Below are 20,199 nucleotides of genomic sequence, written 5' to 3'. Positions count from 1 at the left end.
TTTGGTTGATGTTCTTTACACAGTTGTGTTGTGAAACAATAGCTTTCTATATAGGTGTATCTGAGTTTATATATGTACAAAGATAATTTATCTTAACTTTAACTAGAATATGTTAACAGCGAATAAGTTCAAATATTTTTATATTTTGTTTTATAAATCAAATATAAGTGCTATCAAAAAGGCGTGATCGCACGAGCAAATGGAGAAACACTCAAGCGGAACAATCTCTGGTGTAGTGGCATTATCGAATTAGTGGATAGCGTATATCGGCGTAATCGCTCCCCGATCTCAGCGAGAGGGCGACCGAGAAATAAAACAAATATTGCTTTTACGCGGGATTGTAAATCAAAATTAACGGCTTTAATATAGCGGGGCAGCGCGCCTCTAAGCTCCAGCTATGAAATATGCCCGCCGTCTCTCCTCTTAAAAATGAGATTAACCCTTGATGGAAATAGTGCTAGTTGTGAGTAATTCCGCGGGAAATAAACGCATTTTAATTAAATCGCACGAGAATTATTTTAATTTCACTAGACGCGAGCTCCGCCGTCGTAATTAATGTGTATTAGTAAGTAGATCCTGTTTCCACATCACTGCTCTCACGGTTTATGGAAAATAATGACGACTTTGTTTTTCCAGTTTCGCAGTCAATACAGTGGCGAGGCTCGGTATTTTATTATTGTGATTAGTAGACTGTAAAAGTTGTTTAAGGCTAAAACAAAAATAACGCAACAAAAGCTTTATTACTAAAACATTTAGATGACCGACTTAAAGCTGATTTATAATTGATTTGGGAGGTTTTGTTTTCATTAACTTTTAAAACTATCACGTGAAGAGAAGCTACTTTCACAAATAACTTATATTTTTCTAAATCTATACGCTTACCTCCGATTTGCCCTTTGAAACGCATTGCGCTACGTTGCTCGGCTCCAAGTTTATAGAATCTCTCTGTGAACAAAAATAAACTTAGTTATTATTTATTTTCACTAAAGTTCGAAACAGGAAAAGCAGTAAATACGCTTTTAGTTTAAGCCTTCAACATATATAAGAAATAAGGAAATTTGAATTTCTACTCTCGTATTGGAAACGATAGATACATTAAGTACTATCATGCTTATTGAGTACATCTAATTATAAAAAAAATATATAACTTATTTGATAAACCTTTACATACCTCACAATGCGATGCGCTAATATTGTTCATATTGAGCCGGTACAATCGGTCCCTGAAACAAAATACATCACCAATGAACTTATATTAATTTAAATACATTAGTTCGAAACAGACGATAACTACCTACTTCATCGAAAAAACTAAACGACATCATCAAACACATTGCATCAAACGAAAAACTTCTTTCCATTACGCAAATGAATAATAATGGATATAACTAGATATATTTCTTCACATTTGACATCGAGATTATGACAAATAGGACAAATGTAGTAAGAAAAACATCTAAACTAAATTAGGATAAATCCGAGTCATCATCAAACTTGGTTTATCGAACCCAGACCCTTATGAGTAGGCAGGCAACTTTTCTAACCATGGATTGACATTTGAAATATTTTTTATTTGTTCATACTCGTATTACAGACATTATGCCGCTTGTTTTCCGAATAGGAACAATACATATCTTTCCCACGGATTTCGGAGAAGATGACTAAGGGCTAATAAACTTGGGATTGTAGGCGATGGGCTCGCAACCTAGCAGCCAAGGCTCTTGCTTCTTCTACATCGCAAGGGATAGAGACTTGATTACATGTATGTTTTTATTTATATGAATAAAAATTACATGGCTATACTTATAACCTCCAAGGAACGGGTGAAGTTTTATTTGTAGGTACAAGTTTTAAAACACTCTGAAAACCGTATTAACTGCGAAGTTATTTGAATACTTATGCAGTAACCAACCATCATCATTCAGGATTTGATAAATAACTGTTGTTTTTTTTTATTCGCCTACGATATTTACAGGCACAGTGGTCTTACTTTACTCTGCTGAAACCACATGAGCTTTAATTTTGTGTCATTCGCCATAATGCGACCAATTTAAAAGTTCCCCATACAAAGTAAACAAAACCCAAACATAATGAACCGTTTACATTGGATTGCTTTATAGCTGAAAATGCCGTATTACCGCTTCCGTGACACACACGATTGACCTATATCACCTCGTATTCAACCACCAGTGTAACTTGACCTGGCTTCTCAACTTTGTTTTATTTTGGCAATAAAGAAGTAAAGTTTTAGCGAAAGTTTGATTCGTTATATATGCAAAAGATGAAGGTTTTAGAAACGAAGGACGTATACATAAAGTCATAGTCACGTCTATATCCTTTGCGGGGTAGACAGAGCCAACAGTCTTGGAAAGACAGAGAGGCCAAGTTCAGTTGTATGGCTTAATGATGGTATTGAGATTCAAATAGTGATAGGTTGCTAGCCCATCGGCTACAAGAGGAATCCCAAGTTTATAAGCCTGTCCCTTAGTCGCTTTTTATGACACCCATGGGAAAACTTTGTTATAACTAACTTACAGTTGGAAGGTCAATAATACCCCAAACGGGTTTATATAAAACTAACACCAAATTAAAACTGTGTCCGTGTATTGATACTAGTAGACTAACAGACTAGTTTTTACCCGCGAAAATAGCTCCACTTACAAATAATGCAGATTTTCTGCAAATCCCACGCGTACTGTTGTGTTTACCGATATGAAAAGCCTTCAGAATCTTTCATTTATTTATTAATTAGGATCACAAACACCCATACATGTAAAATATTCACTTTTAATTATATATTCAAGAATATTGGCTCAGTAGATAACGAGTTAAAAACAAACAAACAAAAAAAAATTAACTTACTTTCGTATTTAAGATATTAGTTGGGATTATCTACGCATAATAATAATTTTAACATGAATAATATTCGTTACATCTTATTAAGAATATAACAAAGGAAAAAAAAACAATAAAATAAAATCAACCTAAAACCTTTCCAAGCCACTGGCCACTTTGCACACGCATCTATAATTTTGAAAAGGAAATAATAACAGCGGGCTTGCAAAAATTACAAGGCATTCGTCCAGACCAATTGTTCCTCACTCTGTGGTTACGGGCCCGACCTTATCAATAAAGCTGAAGTATACTGGTGTTTCAATTAATTGATTACATTGGTATGGTCTTAGAGTAATAGTGGTTTGCTAGTAATTTTAAAAATCGAGTGTCTTTTGATGTGAATAAGTTAATAACGTTTAGATGTGTATCAGTTAACAATGTAGGTATGTTTAAGGACGATTTGATTATTTGAATGTTGTTAAGTTTAAGATACAACGCGATTGAATGTGGCTGCGATGCGACGTGATAAATAAATATAAAAATAAATTTATCTTATCGCAAGTACTTTAGAACTTTTGCGATATGATAACAACTTTATTACTAAGCGGCCATTGTAAAAATTTAAAAAAAAACTGCGCATTTTTTAGTGTTGTTTGTATCAATAATAAATAAAATATTTTAAGAGATAAAATTGAAGTATAAATGAATTGCATTGTTCTAAATGCAAAAAATTCAGCAATATTTCTTGGATGTAGACAATTGTTCAAGTTATCCGATTTTTATTTTTTATTAAGTTATATAATATTTGTTCTTTAATTTATTAAAAAACCGAAATAACTTACATAGCACCGACGTAGAGAGCATCTCTCTTGGAGTCCACAAAGAACGTTCTGTAGTAAAGCGTGCCACACGAAAACTCTCGAACATGATCTGAAAAAAAGGAAATGTTGGTCACTAAACGATGAAATAACTAATGTCTCGACTATTAATTTTAAATTTTGTTAACATTTTGATAGTATATAATAAGTAGATAAGGAGAGGTTTAATGTGAAACAGTCGAAATTTACAACAACATGTATTTAAAAAGTCATTTTTTAAGACTTTTTGTTTCTCTTGTGTTGGTTCTATTGGTTTTTCGGCAGAGCATAAGTATATAAAATTATCCCTATTAAAAATATATACAATTTTTTAATCTCTCACTCAGTAAAAGTATACACATGTATATACTTTTAAAGAGTGAGAGATTAAAAAATTTAAACTTTTGTATGTTTTCTATTATATTTAGATATTTCTGATTGGACAGGATTTTTGCTAATCGTATAATTACCTGAGCTATTTAACACATTACGTTAGTAAAAATAAGCTTCAAAGGTTAGGGGCACATGAACACTGATGTCTTCAAAATAAAGTACTCGTAAGCAGATATTTTTCCTAAACATGTCGGATCAAAGGGTCGAAAGGAGGTCACATTTGCAGATACGTTTGAGCTATACGAGCCGAGATTTCAGAACAGACATCAAAGAGTTTTTGTGATAGTACTACGATGCGCGGCATCGCAATTTGACAAAATTAAACTTTACTTTTATCATACATTTTATAACATCATAAAGGTTCAAAGAGATAAACATATACCTTATGTTTAAGGCATAGGCACAATAGACAACAGTCCCAAGAAGAATTTTATGCAATGCAATAATGACCAATCCCATAGAGAGTAGTTTTCTTATTATTAACTGGTATCAGGTTAATTATCAGATAAAGTTCGTATTATACTTTATTTACTCTAGTAAAGTAATACCATGATAAAAGTAAAAATACATATTTTTCCAGCCAAATATAAAATTTGTTGAAGGTACTCGAAGTGCAAAGTTAAACATGTCAAAGAACATCAGAGACCTCATTCCAGGCACAACGCAACATTTCCCTGGCTGAGCACACAAGGCAAAAGGTACACAAAACGCGAATCATTGGTTCCTGGAGCGGAAGACTTCGTCAACTGAGTACACTTATTTTGCGATGTTCGACATTTCGAACGACCACATCACTATCACAAAATATTTTGTATACAGAAAATAAATACTTTTACCAAATCTTTATTTACATTTGCAAATACATTTTAGCCGCGAAGTTCTTGGGCGCCGTATTTATTTTTTAATGTCTTTAATTCTAACTAAAATTTAAAAACCGAATCAGATTTATTTTTATCATTCTTTGCAAAGAGTAGATGCTTTTTCATGTCAGTAGTATTTTTTATATCGATAATGTTTTAATGCTATTTTCGTATTAAATATGTTTTTGCATGTTTATCTTTGATATATTATTGAAAGGAATAGGCAACTTATAAAAATGTTATTGGTATAATAAGAAAAATAAAATATACCAGGTGCTTTAAGGTTGTTTAGGTATTATTTCTGTAAGTATCTATAATTTGTGTTACTACTGCGACGCCAGTTCCATGTAAAAAGCGCTTGAATTTTTACCTCTCTTACGTTTAGAGTTCTTCGAACATTACATTATTGGCACTTGTAAAAATTGTTGCAGACTGCGATGTTTTTATTTTGAATTCAGAGGTAGTTTTGTAGAAATGTTCAAGTATATTTTTATTAACTGTTAACTGCACTTTTATACTTTATTTATGGTAACTTTGTTTCGAAACACAATCATATCGTATTCTGAATAAAGGAATAAGATTTGGTCAATGCATATGTGTGTTCCTGTTGAAATATGAAATAGTGACATTAAATTATTTGGATAATAATAGTCACAATATAGGTACACATATTATGAGTCATTCTGTATGCGTAAGTTCTATATTCCTTTTTATATTCAATCCATTGTAGACGATTATTTGATTTTTGATTGATTGATGATTAATTGTGATTTTTTTACATTTAAACAGATACTAAGGAATATAGCTTCCTATCTAGATACATCTGTATTTATCAGACGTTCGCTCAAATGTTAAGTAACCAAAAATGTACTAGAGATTGCAAATATTATGTACCGCCTACCTATGCTTTAAAATTAGATGTACACAAACTGGAATTTAGTTTAATTTAACATAGGTGTATTCAAAAACTAAAACCAATCTAGCGTCAACAAAGCTAAAATATAATAAACTTGCAGACTGAAATTCCGAGCCTAGATGCGTCGGAGGCTTGTGGTTTGAATTTGAATGCGACAATGTTGACACTGGATTTGGAAATCAGTTTTGCAGAGCCCGGGAATCGATGTGGATCCTGTTGTCGGGTTGCATGTACTGGCATACCTACGAAATATATTGGTCACTAGTTTTGGAAATTAACCGTTTGTTCTGAACCGACAAGTTAAGATTGTGACTGAAGGCATGGATCAAATGAGGTTGTTCGAAGGAAAGGAAGGACAGGGTTTGAATTAAAAGATTCATTGATGTATGTGGAAGAAGCAAAAAAATAACGCCTCTTTCTTGGAGGGGTAGGCAGCTACTACATTTTTCCACTTGCCACGATCCTTGCATACTTTTTTAACTTCATCCACATTCGTAACTCTAGAGAGAATACATTTAAAGCATCGAATGCTTTTATGAATGAGGTAAGTACGATGGTTTCGGGGTGCCACGGTGAAGGCATTGGCTGTAGGGAATTGAACAGGTGCGATATTCGTGCATCAGTAATGCAGGAGTCGGGTGGCTTCGCTTGTTTGCATATAGTGCCTACCTCCACTTGTACGTGATGCGTTTTATGGGAAGAAATATCGACTTTAGTCACAAAAGTATTAAAGAATTTTTAAAAAGTTATTTCTTTTTTCATTGTGTCCTCGTTTTTAATGTTCATACTTATACCAACTCACAGTCTACGATCACTTAACTGTGTAACGTTGCAGTGCTATGCCCTATTTTGAGATACAAAATATATATTAATATTTTGTATCTTTGCGATATTACGAATAAGGAATGTGTACTACAATACACCTTCATGTAGGTAGATATTTTCCGGATAAGAGAAATTTAATTTAAGAGCAAACATATCGCATGGTTTTAAGAACGTAAACGAAAAAATTGGTAGTAAAATAACAATAAATACCAACATTTGATTGCCAAATATAAAGTTTGACGTTCCAAAGAAAGGGCCCAAAGAGTCTACCAAAGCACAATCGTAAAATAAACCGAAGAGCGGCTTAACTCAAACGTTGCCGAAAGAAAGCAAACACTGCTTATTCTGGTCCAATAAAATTGGCCGTAAATGACAATGAACCCTGTAATATTGACGAGTATTATTTGACTTTGCCCCTTGACCTTAAATTGAATTAGATTGAATCAATTCAACCAAAGGAAACTCGCCCTGTGATTGCCGATAAATTAGAATAGTTATTTTATCTCGTCTATAGCGACTAATGGACAAAAGCACTAAGTAGTGCATCAAACTTTTAAGAGTTTATTTAAGGCATGTTGATGGTCAAACTTTGTTAAATATTTTTAGAGCAAGTAAGTTTTATATAATACTGCTTTTCGTGGAGCCTGAACTTTGATTCCAACAACTGAGAATTCGTTGGATAGCTATGATGGGAAAGAGATATGAAGAAAAAACCCGCTAAAAGGTCACGACGTAACTATTTCACTGTCGCTGTCTATAAATAGTTATAAATTCCGTATGCATAAACGACAATAATCATCAAAATCAGTCCAGCATTTTGAGTTTAAAATCAGCGGTACAGAAGAACATTAGCCATTTCGGTGCATTTATATCGGCTCGTAATTTTATATGTGAACATTTAAGACTGTCAACGACCATACGAACAGACACAATTTCCAATAAATGTTAAATATTAGCGAGAGTTTCAAAGTCAATGTTCTGAAGAAGGTGTGCCTGCGATAAAATTATTTTATTTTTATTCCAGTCTCATCGCTGTAAGTGGTTAGTTTTATTTTAGAGCATATCATTGGTTTCTTCTTAAGAAAATTCTGCAATATCATAAAATAAAGTTTAGTTGTAATATGATATAAAGGTAGAGTGGATTTTTCAATTGGATAGAACTTGAAAAACCTTTCCGTTCATTAGGTTTGATTTATTTAAACGTATAACAGAACATACTTACGCTTATGATATGTAGGTACTAACTTCTCTATAACATATAAAAATCATCTTTAATGCAACCGCACAACGAATGTGAATAGACAACATATTCCAACTTCGCTGCCTCTATAAAATACTAACATATTCAGAAGTGGCGCGGCTGTCTAGCTATCTTTCATTGCGACAGCGTCCAAATCATATATTCAGTGCATTTTTCATCATTCAATCTAGCTTGTGGATCACAATAAATGCGGCGCGCCCCGGGTGACATGTTCGGCCCACTCTTTTTAATATTGTACGACCGTAAACGCCACTCTATGCCGCCATAGTTTACTGCACTACACTCGTATGTCGTCATATGTTCCTGTTTCATTGATTGGGATTTGTTGGCCCGTTTATTAAGAGCAAAATAGGTCAGGTTTTGTAGAATTTCGAGGGAATGTACAACTATTACATATTAGTGTTTGCTAGTGGTTTGTTTGTCAAAAATTAACATGTTATCATCAGACTTCCATAACTTAATCTGACGTTTGTGTTGTTGTTATAACGAAATACCAGTTCGAGCCTGAAAATAAATTAAACTCTAATCATAATTTATTCTATTTTATTCTACTAGTAAATGTCAAAGGATTGACTTGATATAACTCTCAAAAATATCGCCATAAAATAAATAAGGTTCTTGGTTTCTAACACCACGGCGCGAATACACGAATAATTAGTTAAGGCGATGGCATATCAAGATGTCGGATAGAAGGTAGCCAGCCGCACGCGACCTGCCTCGACAACAATGCCGCATATCAAATTATAATTGGACAATATTCTCAATTTCCTTGTATGATAAGTTGCAATTAATTAACAATGAAGAATGTATCATGGGACATTATTACATTTTACCTAAGACTCTTCTATGAACTCATTTCACTTGTGCTAATACTTTTTTATCCATGCTCTTGGTATGATTTAACATTCACTTTCATAATAAGGTTTTTTCAACGTGATAATAAGAGATATGGAAGAGAGTAGTGCATGTCGTTAAAAGTAAAGAATAAGTAATTTTTGAAATAAGTGAAGGCAAATAACTTGCACATTATAGAAAATCAACTTATCTGATCTGCTAAGTTAATTGAATAGAACATGACAAACAATTTGTGTCCTCTGTGAAAATTTGGAAGTTTTCTGAAACTTTCGCCATTTTTGGTTTTCAAAGTTACGTGTGGCGAACGCGACTTCATTGGGGTAATTGTTTTATCGCATGAGCACGGTTACACTGACCAGGGGGTGTCCAGGGGTTGTTGGGGGGAGGGAGGTCGACGTCAAACCCTCACAGCTGGAGACCGAGAAAGAAAGTTATAATAAACCACCGCGTTCCATAGATCCTATCACGCTAAATTATTTTGGTCAAGGATAGTTTGAGCAAACAACAAGCCTTTGCATGGATATTGTAATTTGAACAAAATTTTTGGTATGACATTAATAGGTTAGTGCTGTTGTAGTTTGAAATTACCATTTTTATGGCATGTTTACTTTTGTTTTTGATAAATATGATTTTAAGAATGAAGCTTGTTAGTTTTTTCACGATCGTATTCATTTGATTATTATTTACATATCTATCAACAATACACTATTTGACAGCCGATATTTATCACTAGTACATAGAGCACGGCCGCGGTTTCGTCCACATGAAAAGAAATATTCCGTTATTTCTTAACCCGTGTACGTTAATTTATCAGTCAATAAGTCAGTCAGTGTCATCTTTTGTTTTTATATGGACAGATCGATGAAAGTTATGTATTTCCTATTTACTTTTAACATCTCCGCATTATAATATCTATTTCACCGAACCATATCAATACAGGTATATTTTGTTTCCAAACACATAACAGATTTTCTCATACGCCTCGCATTTACGACGGGGAAAAGCAACAAACAATTTAGCAACAATCGCTCATACATTATCGTGACAATCGTAATAGGGCGGGGTAAGCGGTTACCGTTCCATGATGGATTACACGGCGATTACCAGCGACAGGAAATCTCGTGTTTTTCATTTGGCAATTGTTACTGGTATCAGAAATATCGCTACACGCTACGGATAAGATTAATAAAGCACAATTGGCTTACATGAGAGCTAGTCTCGTTAGTTTTAGTACCGGGTTTGCACGCACAAGTCGTGTTTGACGAAATCGCATTTTGATAAGGTTAATTTTGATATTTATTTATAACATGCCTCTTTTTAGAGAAGGTTGAGATGCCTCAGGTAGGCATATTACTGCTTCATCGACATTCGTCAATCTTCTTCGATGATAATACTACGAAAATATTATTAAAATATGTGATATAAACTGTTTCAAATGTACAGTCAGCCAGGTAAATACAAAATAGAAACAATCACCAAACAAACAAATACATTTAATCAAAAATACCACCCCGGACTGCACCCGGCTCAATAGTACCCATTAAACTTGCCGCATTCCCTCTTTGGATAGCTATGGAGAGCCTTTGCACCAGGTACCATCCCGAGCGGTAGTCATAACCACGTGCCCTTAAACGCCGTCCTATCTCACCAATAAAGAGCCTCGCCTGAGGACACCATGGACCGGCTGTTTCTACGGCCACCGGAACAAACTCATACTGAGTTGTTAGAACCGAGTATTTATTAATCTTTTGTTCAGCAGCCATCTTAGCGGCTGCGCCGGGTGTACGCTCAGTGTTAGTGAGATAGGACGCCGCATACGTGCTGACGCACGTCGCGTCCCACAACAGGCAACGTCCTCTCTGCCACGGCACCAAAGTGAGTCCATCAGGTCGCTTCCCGTCCGTACGCGACAGGCCCGGCGGTTCCAGCTGACAAGGTATATTGGCAGATATTAAAGCCCTTCGTATAATGTTATTTAACGAGTGATGCCGCGACAGACGACCCGCACAACGTGCGCACCCGAGAGCATGGTGCCCATCGGCCTCCACCATCTTCCCACAAATACAGAGATGAGGTTGACACACAACGCACCCCAACCGTAAAGCTACGGCTACTCTCAGGGAATCGTTATCTAATAATGTTCCCATTTGTGGGGATGGGATAGCGTGCAACCAAGCGCCCGACTCCGGTTCAGCTGCGGCCTTGAAGCGAGCCAAATGAGCACCGGTGACCTGGCCCTCCAGTTCCCTAAAAATAGCCTGAGTCCTGTTTTCATCCAAAAGGCGCTGAACCTCGGGCCTATCAGGAACCGCACAGTTCGGGTTTTGCCCCACCCACGCTATCAAAGCATCGTCTACAAAGGGCAAGATCAAACTGTCACCGCTAAAATAAGTAAATAAGTAGTAGATTTTCGCAATAACCGGGACGCAAGTCGAAACGGAACGTAAATTAATTTGCTTATAATACGAGATTTCAGTCACGATTCGTTATACGCTGTCTAGAACTCAGTTTAGCATCTACAAAATGTATTTGTGTATTCGCTGTAGAATATTTATTGGGTGATAATAAAGTACCTATCTACGAAATTATAAAAAAAATGTATTCAAGACCGTTGACCACAAGCAAAAAATATTTTAAGGAAGAAATTTAAAAACATAGATCTTTACATAAAACTGTAAGTAAAACTACTAATAACGACATTTCGCAATAAACGGAACGTAGCGGGTAAGACCGCGAGTAAATTACATGCTTATGATATGAGATTTCAGTCACGATCCGTTCCACGCTGCCTCGGTTTAGCGAGTTAATCGTGACACGTGTTCTTGGGAGGTTTACAAAGTGCTTATTAGTCATCGTCCCACCCTGGAGAAGAGCCCAGGATGCATCTACGGCCATGAGCCTGGATTGAGAAAGTTTAGGCGAAACGACTCCCATCTGACATAAAACGTATTGGATCATAGTTACACATCCAGTTTCGGGAATAGTCACTGCATTTATGTCTAGATTTTTGTTGTAGCTACTTTCATACTAGACAAGTAGAGGCAACTTCCAAGCTCTGTTACACAAAAGAGATCTTGAAGTATAATATTTTTTTTATATTCACTTATATCAGCGGGAATGACAGTCAGAGACTAAGGTGAAGAAATAATTTCTATGAATTTCATTTGTCATTTATTTTGTTTCAGGAAGGTTTAAAAATTAATAATTTCATCCCTTAAATATAAGTATGCAGCGAAACATCAAAATTACAACATTAACTTGGAAACTCTATTTTTATTCACTTCTATCAGTAATTTTACGTTTAAAATGCTTTAAGTTATTTACAACACAATTATAGAGCTTCAAAGTACTAGAGTATGAGGAACTTAGTAGCGATTAAAGGCCGTCGTAAAAGGAAACCGAGTAATCTCATACGAACCGTAATAAAGTATTAACGCGCAGTCTTCATTCCACGGAGTCATCCCTCTTTATGACTTATTTTTTCAAATGGCATACTTGGATGTTTTGCTAGACATAATGAGGATTATATACTTTTATACTTTCGCGTTTCGTTGCTATAAATGTTTACAAGATGTTGACTACACCTCCTGATACAGGTCTATTACGATTCTGTTAAAACTAACAATAATAAGAAACGTCTTAATCGCATACTTTTAAGGCGACAATTTTTAGTTGCTGTTATTTTTTTAAAGTAAAGCTATTTTTTCTTCAGTAAAAATACTTTATTCTTTATCATTCGCATGTTGCTGCAACTGAAAATAAAAAGAGAGGTGTCTATGCCCTCTACGAGTAGATAAGCTACGCGTCATGCTACGCCGTAGCCGTAACCAATGTCGTAACAATCAATAAGAAATAAATGAAAAATCGCTTCTTATAAGGACATACCTTACACGCTATTGTGTAAATATTTTAGAGGCTTACAAACCGTCTAATCAGGTACCTGTGTATTAAATATATACTTAACTTATGTAAGTAAAATAATCTTTTAGTTTATTATACCTATCTAAAAAGACAGTTATTCGTAACTAATCTCCGATTAAACACCTAACGATCACAAAGTCACAAAGTACTCTTAAATTTAAACTACGACTGCGCTTTTATTTAAATATGCTAGAGTGAATGAAATACTGAAGGATTACCCCCGAGTTTAACCCTCAAGTGCTTATTAACTCTGCCTAATGAAGTCATGTGTGTGAAATTCGGTGCTACTTGCTTTAAGGAAGCCAAAAATATTGTCACAATCAGGAATTAAAGGCAGTACATTGGGATTTGATTTGGTTTAATTAATATCTAGATTCTTCTGTAGATTTATTAATATGCAGGATATCATTGCTCAAAGCTTTACACGGCTAAAAACTATATTGTTAACACAAACGCTGAGAAAGAAATTGGATGTAATTATATGCACATCATACGATGATCGCAGCTAGTATACGAAATATTTATACTAAACGTACTTTTTGGTTCGACGCAAATCCCACGGTAACTGTAGTCTATGTGCGAAATTGCATTAAGATGGACAAACAAATAATAAAATAAAACGCAAAGATAAAACAAACACATTTTTAAATATATGATAATAGTATGATATTCAATGAATGGGCTACTGTTGGCATCTACAAAAGTAGAAAGACTTTGTACGATTTATATGCCCAAAAACAGTATCGATTTGAAAGCGGCTTCGTAGACCATGTTAGGAATTATTCAAAAATTTTCAAAAAAGTATGTCTACATGCAAAATCTTTGTTCATTAAAAACAAAATAAGTAATGCTCCTAACAAAACAAAGGAAACCTGGAGTGTTATAAACAAGGAAACTGGTAGAAGTAATTTTAAAGAAAATATTAATGAAATTAAATTTAATGATAGGAAAATTACCTCTACAACAGAAATAGTAAATTTATTTGAACATTTTTTTACAAATATACCGTTGGAATTAACTTCTAATATTGACTCATGCCCTAATGAAGCTGAAATACTACTTAAAAATAATGTCAGCATTTGCAGTTCCAAATTTAAATTCTTAAATATTGACCCTACTGACATTATTAATACCTTTAAAGAACTTAATCTGAAAAAGTCTGAGGATTATTGGGGTATGTCGGCTGTTGTGATATGTCATATTATAAATATTATAGCTGGGGACTTAGCATATATATTCAATAATTGTGTTGACCAAGGGATATTTCCAAATTTAATGAAGTATAGTAAACTAATTCCATTATTCAAGAAAGGTGAAAAATCAGATCCTGGTAATTATAGACCAATCTCAATTTTACCAATTTTGAGCAAGGTGTTCGAGAGAATCATGCTTAATCAAATGCAGCGTTACTTTAAGTCTAATAAATTATTTCATAGTCAGCAATACGGCTTTACTGAGGGGAAATGTACAACAGATGCAGGTGTGGCTCTTGTCACTCATATTCTCAATGCATGGGAAGACTCACAGGATGCCATCGGAGTGTTTTGCGATCTGACCAAAGCATTTGATTGCGTAGATCATAGAACTCTTCTGCTCAAGCTCGCTCATTACGGGTTCGATACTGCTGCCGTTGAACTAATTAAATCATATCTTAGTAATAGATTACAGACGGTAGATTTAAATAATACAAAATCGAAAGGAGCGACGGTAAAAATTGGGGTACCGCAAGGTTCCATTTTGGGACCTTTTCTCTTTCTGATATATATCAACGACCTGCCTTGCATGATTGAGAAACAGACTGGCATCGTGTTGTTTGCAGATGATACGTCACTAATTTTTAAAATGAACCGCCGTAGCGAAATCTGTGATGATGTGAATAGCACTTTAGCCGCCATCTCTAACTGGTTTACAATCAACAACTTACTGTTAAATGCAAATAAGACCCAATGCATTAAGTTTACACTTCCCAATGTGCGGCAGGCAAATGTGGATATTAGTATAAGTAGTAAAAGATTAGATTTTGTTGATAGTACTACTTTCTTAGGAATAACATTAGATTCAAATTTGAAATGGCATGCTCACATTTTAAAACTTTCTAAAAGGCTTAGTTCTGCAGCATACGCTATTCGTCGTATTAGGCATTTGACGGATGTGGCAACTGCTAAGCTAGTATATTTTAGTTATTTTCATAGTTTAATGTCATATGGTCTACTGCTTTGGGGATCAGCAGCAGACATACAAACTATTTTCATTTTACAAAAAAGGGCAATTCGATATATCTACGGTCTTAAACAAAGAGATTCCCTTAGAGATTTTTTCAAAAACCTAAATATTTTAACTTTGCCCTCCCAATACATATTCGATAACATCATGCATGTTAGGAAAAACTTAGACTCTTTCAAAAAAGTAGGTGAATGTACTAGTAGATCACTGCGGAACAATTACAAGTTGTCGATCCCAGCACATCGGCTGGCTAAGGTAGGGAAATCATTTCTGATTAATTGTATAAGATTTTATAATAAATTACCAAAAAGTGTTCTTGAAATGAATGACAGAAAATTCAAACAGTATATTAAAGTTGAGCTTTGTAGGAAAGCCTATTACAGCACGGATGATTATATTAATGATAAACATGTGTGGCCCGAGCTGGACATAATGGCCTCTTAAATGCTTGTGTATTTTTGACATGATCTTGACATAATTTGTACAGTATGTACATATTTTATTTTATATTTATTTTATTTGACGAAATATTCATATTGACATAATCAGTTCTACATTCATACATGTTTTTTAATGTAGACAATGTGCATTCGTCCACGATTTAGATTTAAGAGATCTATATTTGTAAATTGACGTCCTATGAAAATGCTGCAGTGTAGTTTGTTCCGCCGCTTCTTCTACACATGCGCTTTGGAAGCGGTAGTAGTTATAATTAGATTTAAGTTATGTGACGTCAATAAGTGATACCTTGTATCCAATTTTGAAAATAAATCTATTCTATTCTATTCTATTCTATTCTATGGGAAGATGTTTTTCTTCTTTTCATTCAACTGAATTCTGTTTGGAAATTTGTTACCAAAATTGAATATTTCATTTTAAAATAGCGGAAAATGCGCCAAGTTAACAATATCGTAGGCATGCTCGGCTACGCACGGGGAACTTTCATGATTTTTAACGGGAATGTTTCGCATCATCGCAGTTCGGTATCCATTGTACTGAAGTTATTTTATGAGTTTCGCGTGATTTACCGATGCTTTTATGGTGAGGAAAAACTTCGTGAGGAAACCTGCAAATTCCGGCAAATGGATTCCTAACCATGATCCATATGAGCAAGGTTCCTCTTCAATGGTGGCAAAGGTAAGACAATAAGTCGCTTCCTGTAAAAAAAATTACTAATTTTGAAACTAACCCATCAAATGGAACCAAATTGATTCACCAAATAGATTGCAAAGATTCTACCAAACATAAAACAATTTTCAAATTTGCAATATCGATTTCGCATAAATATTTCGTCTCATACTTTAACCGACGGCGTCATTGTAATCCTTTCCGCGTTCGTCTTGCTAGACACGGAAAGGCTCTCGCCGGCGGACTAATTCCGAATGCACCTCCAATCGTAAAAGCCGTCGTAAAGAAGCGAGGCTCCCCTCGATGCACGGGAATCAGCGAACAAATAGTTGATTTCTTATTGGCTTCCACCCAGACTCAGATTGAAAATTCGCCATAAAGACATTGGGACACGCCCGGCCGGATTAAAGGGGGAAACTAATAAAGAAAACTTTTGCGACACCGTATTTTTACCAAACGCGCTCTTAAAAGTTGCGAGCCTTTATTAGTTTCCCGATGGTAATTCTGAACGCGCCGTGGTGTTAGAAACGGTTTCCCAAATAACCGTAAAACCGGTTTCTACTTATGTTATCGCTTTGTGGACTTTATTAAGATTTTTAATATTCGCAGATTTAATATTAATATACGTTTATCATTCCTTTTATGAGACAAAGTTATTTCCCCGCGCTAAATTAAAAAGCATTTTAATAGAGTCGTCCGCGTTTACCATATAAGCTTCAATTGCTTTTAGCGTGAAATAAAACTATTTTGCACGAGCAAAAATTATGAAATACGATTCTATGGAAGAGATAGAAAGTAGTGACGTAAAAGATGAGATAATAAAGATAAAACACGGCAATAAACATGCTCTGAAAACACGTCAGAGCGTACTCTGCTGCGAATAGGAAACAGGGTAATGCGAATCTCATTTACATAAATTATTATCGCAGAGTGGAATGGTGTCTATGCCTCGCGTGCTTCGTCCATAGGCTTCATGTACTATGCATATTTTATAATAAAATATTTTATATCATTTTGAAAATTGACTTTTATATTCTATAGCAAAATATCTTTCATGTGAGAATTTGTCGAACTGTTTGCGAGAAGCCGTGATAATTTCATTGTTGTTTTTATGAGAGCAAAAAACCACTATTCGCTCCTCCGGGAAAGCTGTAAACTCCGGCAGCACGCCGCCTAAGGTACATAATTTCACACACGCCGCGACTCATCGTTCGCCGAAATATTAAGGTATATAAAATTTTATTACAGGCATTACCCCCTTGCCCTGTTCTATAAACATTTTCTGTGTCGCGTTTTTCCCCTCCGCGGACGCGCGCTACTCTCGCTGCCTTATTCCTCTCTAATGCCACATTTGTGTCTTAATAACGAACAGTATTATGTTACTAGCGCTCGCATTGTTTGATTTTCAATCTCCCGAGATTGAAGATTTCCTTTGCTCCGCTAATGGCCCGTACTCGGGGAACGGAATATTCGAAACACTATGTTGAGCTTGAGCTTTATTGCGTGTTATTTAAACTGCTTATTGATTATTGGACTTTGTGCTCTCAATCGAATTCAGTTTAATATTGTATAACTTTTTTCGCCGAGCAAAATGGTTTCGCATTATGAGGCGAATGAGATTTTTAATGTTTTCTCTGCACTCGACGCCGGAGCGGCCGTCGTCTGATAAGCGAGAGAACCCGCTATATATGTATTTAGTTAACAACGAGACGGCCGTCGCGTTTATCGCGAAATATTAAACGAGGATTAATAATGTCTGACAGCATGAAAGGCGTTAATAAATTTAATAAATTTCATAAGAGCGAGTGGTGGGAGAGGGCGAGCGGCGCCGGCAATCGAGTGCGGTAAGCGGCGGGAAGCAGTCGGGAGCATGAACGCAGCTATGTTCATGAAATGACGAGAGTATAGATAAATGACATAAATAATGGTCATTAAAAAAACATGAAGTCTGATAATAGGATGAGTAATTAAATATCGTAGAGGTGAGGTAGAGAGGCTAAAACCAATTTGAATATAGTGAGTCATATTGAGATATACATAACGCTTTTTTTAGAAATTTATTTTATAGATTTCTCTCTTCTTTCTTTATTTTATAGATAATATTTCTCTGATTAGGCATTTGTTAAAGAGTAGGTACTCTAAAAAAGGAAGCGTAATCTGTATCTTAGTAATAAGACCACCGTGTACCCATCTGTAGCTTCAATAATTTAGCAGCCAGCTCATCGCAACATCTCTCCTTATTGATATCACCGGTGTCGGCTATGGATATCTCCGATATTGCTACCTGTTTGTCTCCGCCTTATTGAGACTACACCGCACTCTTGTTGAGCATTTTCATATATTTTTTTTCTTATTGCCTATTACGTGCCCAGGGTTGCCAAACACAGTCAAGCTTAACACAGCCGGCCACGGAATTTAATTGTCTATTCGGCCAAAAATTTGCCCAATCTGTTTAGAATTTGTTATATTTTTCATTTTACGTACCTAGTCAAACACTCAGTATGTATTGTATTTTCCAAAAAAATGTCTATGTCTAATAATGTCACTAAGTGAGAAGGTTCCCCTACGTTATTAAAAAATCTAAGATATATTAACCTAGAGGACGCCTGCATATAACAAAAGATCCTGTTAATTTCTGTTCCCGCGAAAATTTTGGTAAATCCTCGTTTAGTGCTTACCCTAGATCACATAAGGAATCTGCATGTCAGTGTCGAGTCTCTTGAACCAACGCTTTGGGCGTTGTCTGCTAGTCAGTCAGTAACAAGAAAGTTTTATATAAATAGATAACGCAAGATGTAATGATTTTTACAAATATAAGCAGATTTGTTCGGTCATATAAGTAAGTACTTAAGGCGGCTTGGCAACCCTACACGTAACCATTCATCGGAGCGCGTCGCGGACTGATACAACTATTGGTTTCATATTGTCATTTGAATGAACAAGGGTTCTTTTAGGATGTCGACTTGAGTTGGCTTGTTTTTATACCTCACTGATTCTACTTGCGTATGATAAGCGAATTTTACACGTATATTGCTCAAGCATGTTTTCTGCCGTGTGGTTCCCGGCACCAATACGAAAAAGAATAGGACCACTCCATCTCTTTCCCATGGATGTCGTAAAAGGCGACTAAGGGATAGGCTTATAAAATTGCGATCCTTTTTTTTAGGCGATGGGCTTGCAACCTGTCACTATTTGGATCTCAATTCCATCATTAAGCAGAGCAGCTGAATGTGGCCATTCAGTCTTTTCGGGACTATTGGCTCTGTCTACCCCGCAAGGGATATAGACGTGACTATATGTATGTATGTATGTATGTATGCATGTTTTCTGAATTTCAAATAGTGTGACATTTTATTTTCATAAATCAGGATGTTTTATTCGTATGATAGCTTGATCAGACGTTTTTTTGGAGTCTAGGATTATGTGGACTCTCTATTGACCATAAATATGTTTTAAAATTATTTTGGGGATGCATGCTGTATTTGTTTTGTAGGCGGCTCTTTACCTGTCACTATTTGAAGCACAATAGTGCCATACAGCGGAACTTGGCATTTCAGTTTTTTCAAGACTGTTAGCTCTGCCTACCCCGCAAGGGATATAGACGTGACTATACATATGTATGTTTTTGGGCGATTTCGACGTTTGAAGTCAGAAACTAAGAGTCCCATCGTCATAATGATAGAAAGGTAAAGTAAAATGGTGAAAGTTACGGACTGGCTGAAATTATTTTCATAAAATTTCAATGAATGTTTCTTTTTATTCAAGAGCAATCCAGTAGTTCATTAAACTATTGTCTCACTTGACACTATATAGGTATTCAAACAATGTGGCATAATTGACGGAGTAGTTTTACCCAAAAGATTTTAAATTTGATTGTTAGAAGATGAAGGCACAGGTTTCAAAAGGTTTCTGAAACAAATTTACACAAAATGTTTAGCTAACGCCATGAATTTCGCAAACTTCAATCAAGAATTATGCCTAAGGCAAAGGTCAGCGTTCGTTTCACCTTTAAAGAAATTTAAAATTTGTTTTGTTTGCTTAAAATGTAAATCTTTTTTATTTTAAGTTATTTATGAAAAAAATATAAATATTTTCTGAATACTGATCATCGCCTTTATTATTGCT

The 20,199-nt window shown here is 35.3% G+C and overlaps 1 protein-coding gene across 1 annotated transcript in view; it reads right to left on the bottom strand.

Moving 5' to 3' along the window:
* LOC106140536 (semaphorin-2A) overlaps positions 1-20,199 on the bottom strand; it is a 132,035-nt gene that overhangs the window by 53,002 nt on the left and 58,834 nt on the right. Inside the window, exons 3-5 of the mRNA XM_060948299.1 lie at positions 3,678-3,765; positions 1,172-1,223; positions 883-945 (exon numbers count right to left, since the gene is read on the bottom strand). Coding sequence (XP_060804282.1) covers positions 883-945; positions 1,172-1,223; positions 3,678-3,765 — 203 coding nt within the window. The remainder of the gene's footprint in view (positions 1-882; positions 946-1,171; positions 1,224-3,677; positions 3,766-20,199) is intronic.

Source organism: Amyelois transitella, chromosome 15 (assembly GCF_032362555.1).
Source record: "Amyelois transitella isolate CPQ chromosome 15, ilAmyTran1.1, whole genome shotgun sequence".
NCBI classification, from domain to species: Eukaryota; Metazoa; Arthropoda; class Insecta; order Lepidoptera; family Pyralidae; genus Amyelois; species Amyelois transitella.
The sequence above is the reverse complement of the archived record's forward strand: the minus strand, read 5'-3'. Positions and strand labels throughout refer to the sequence as shown.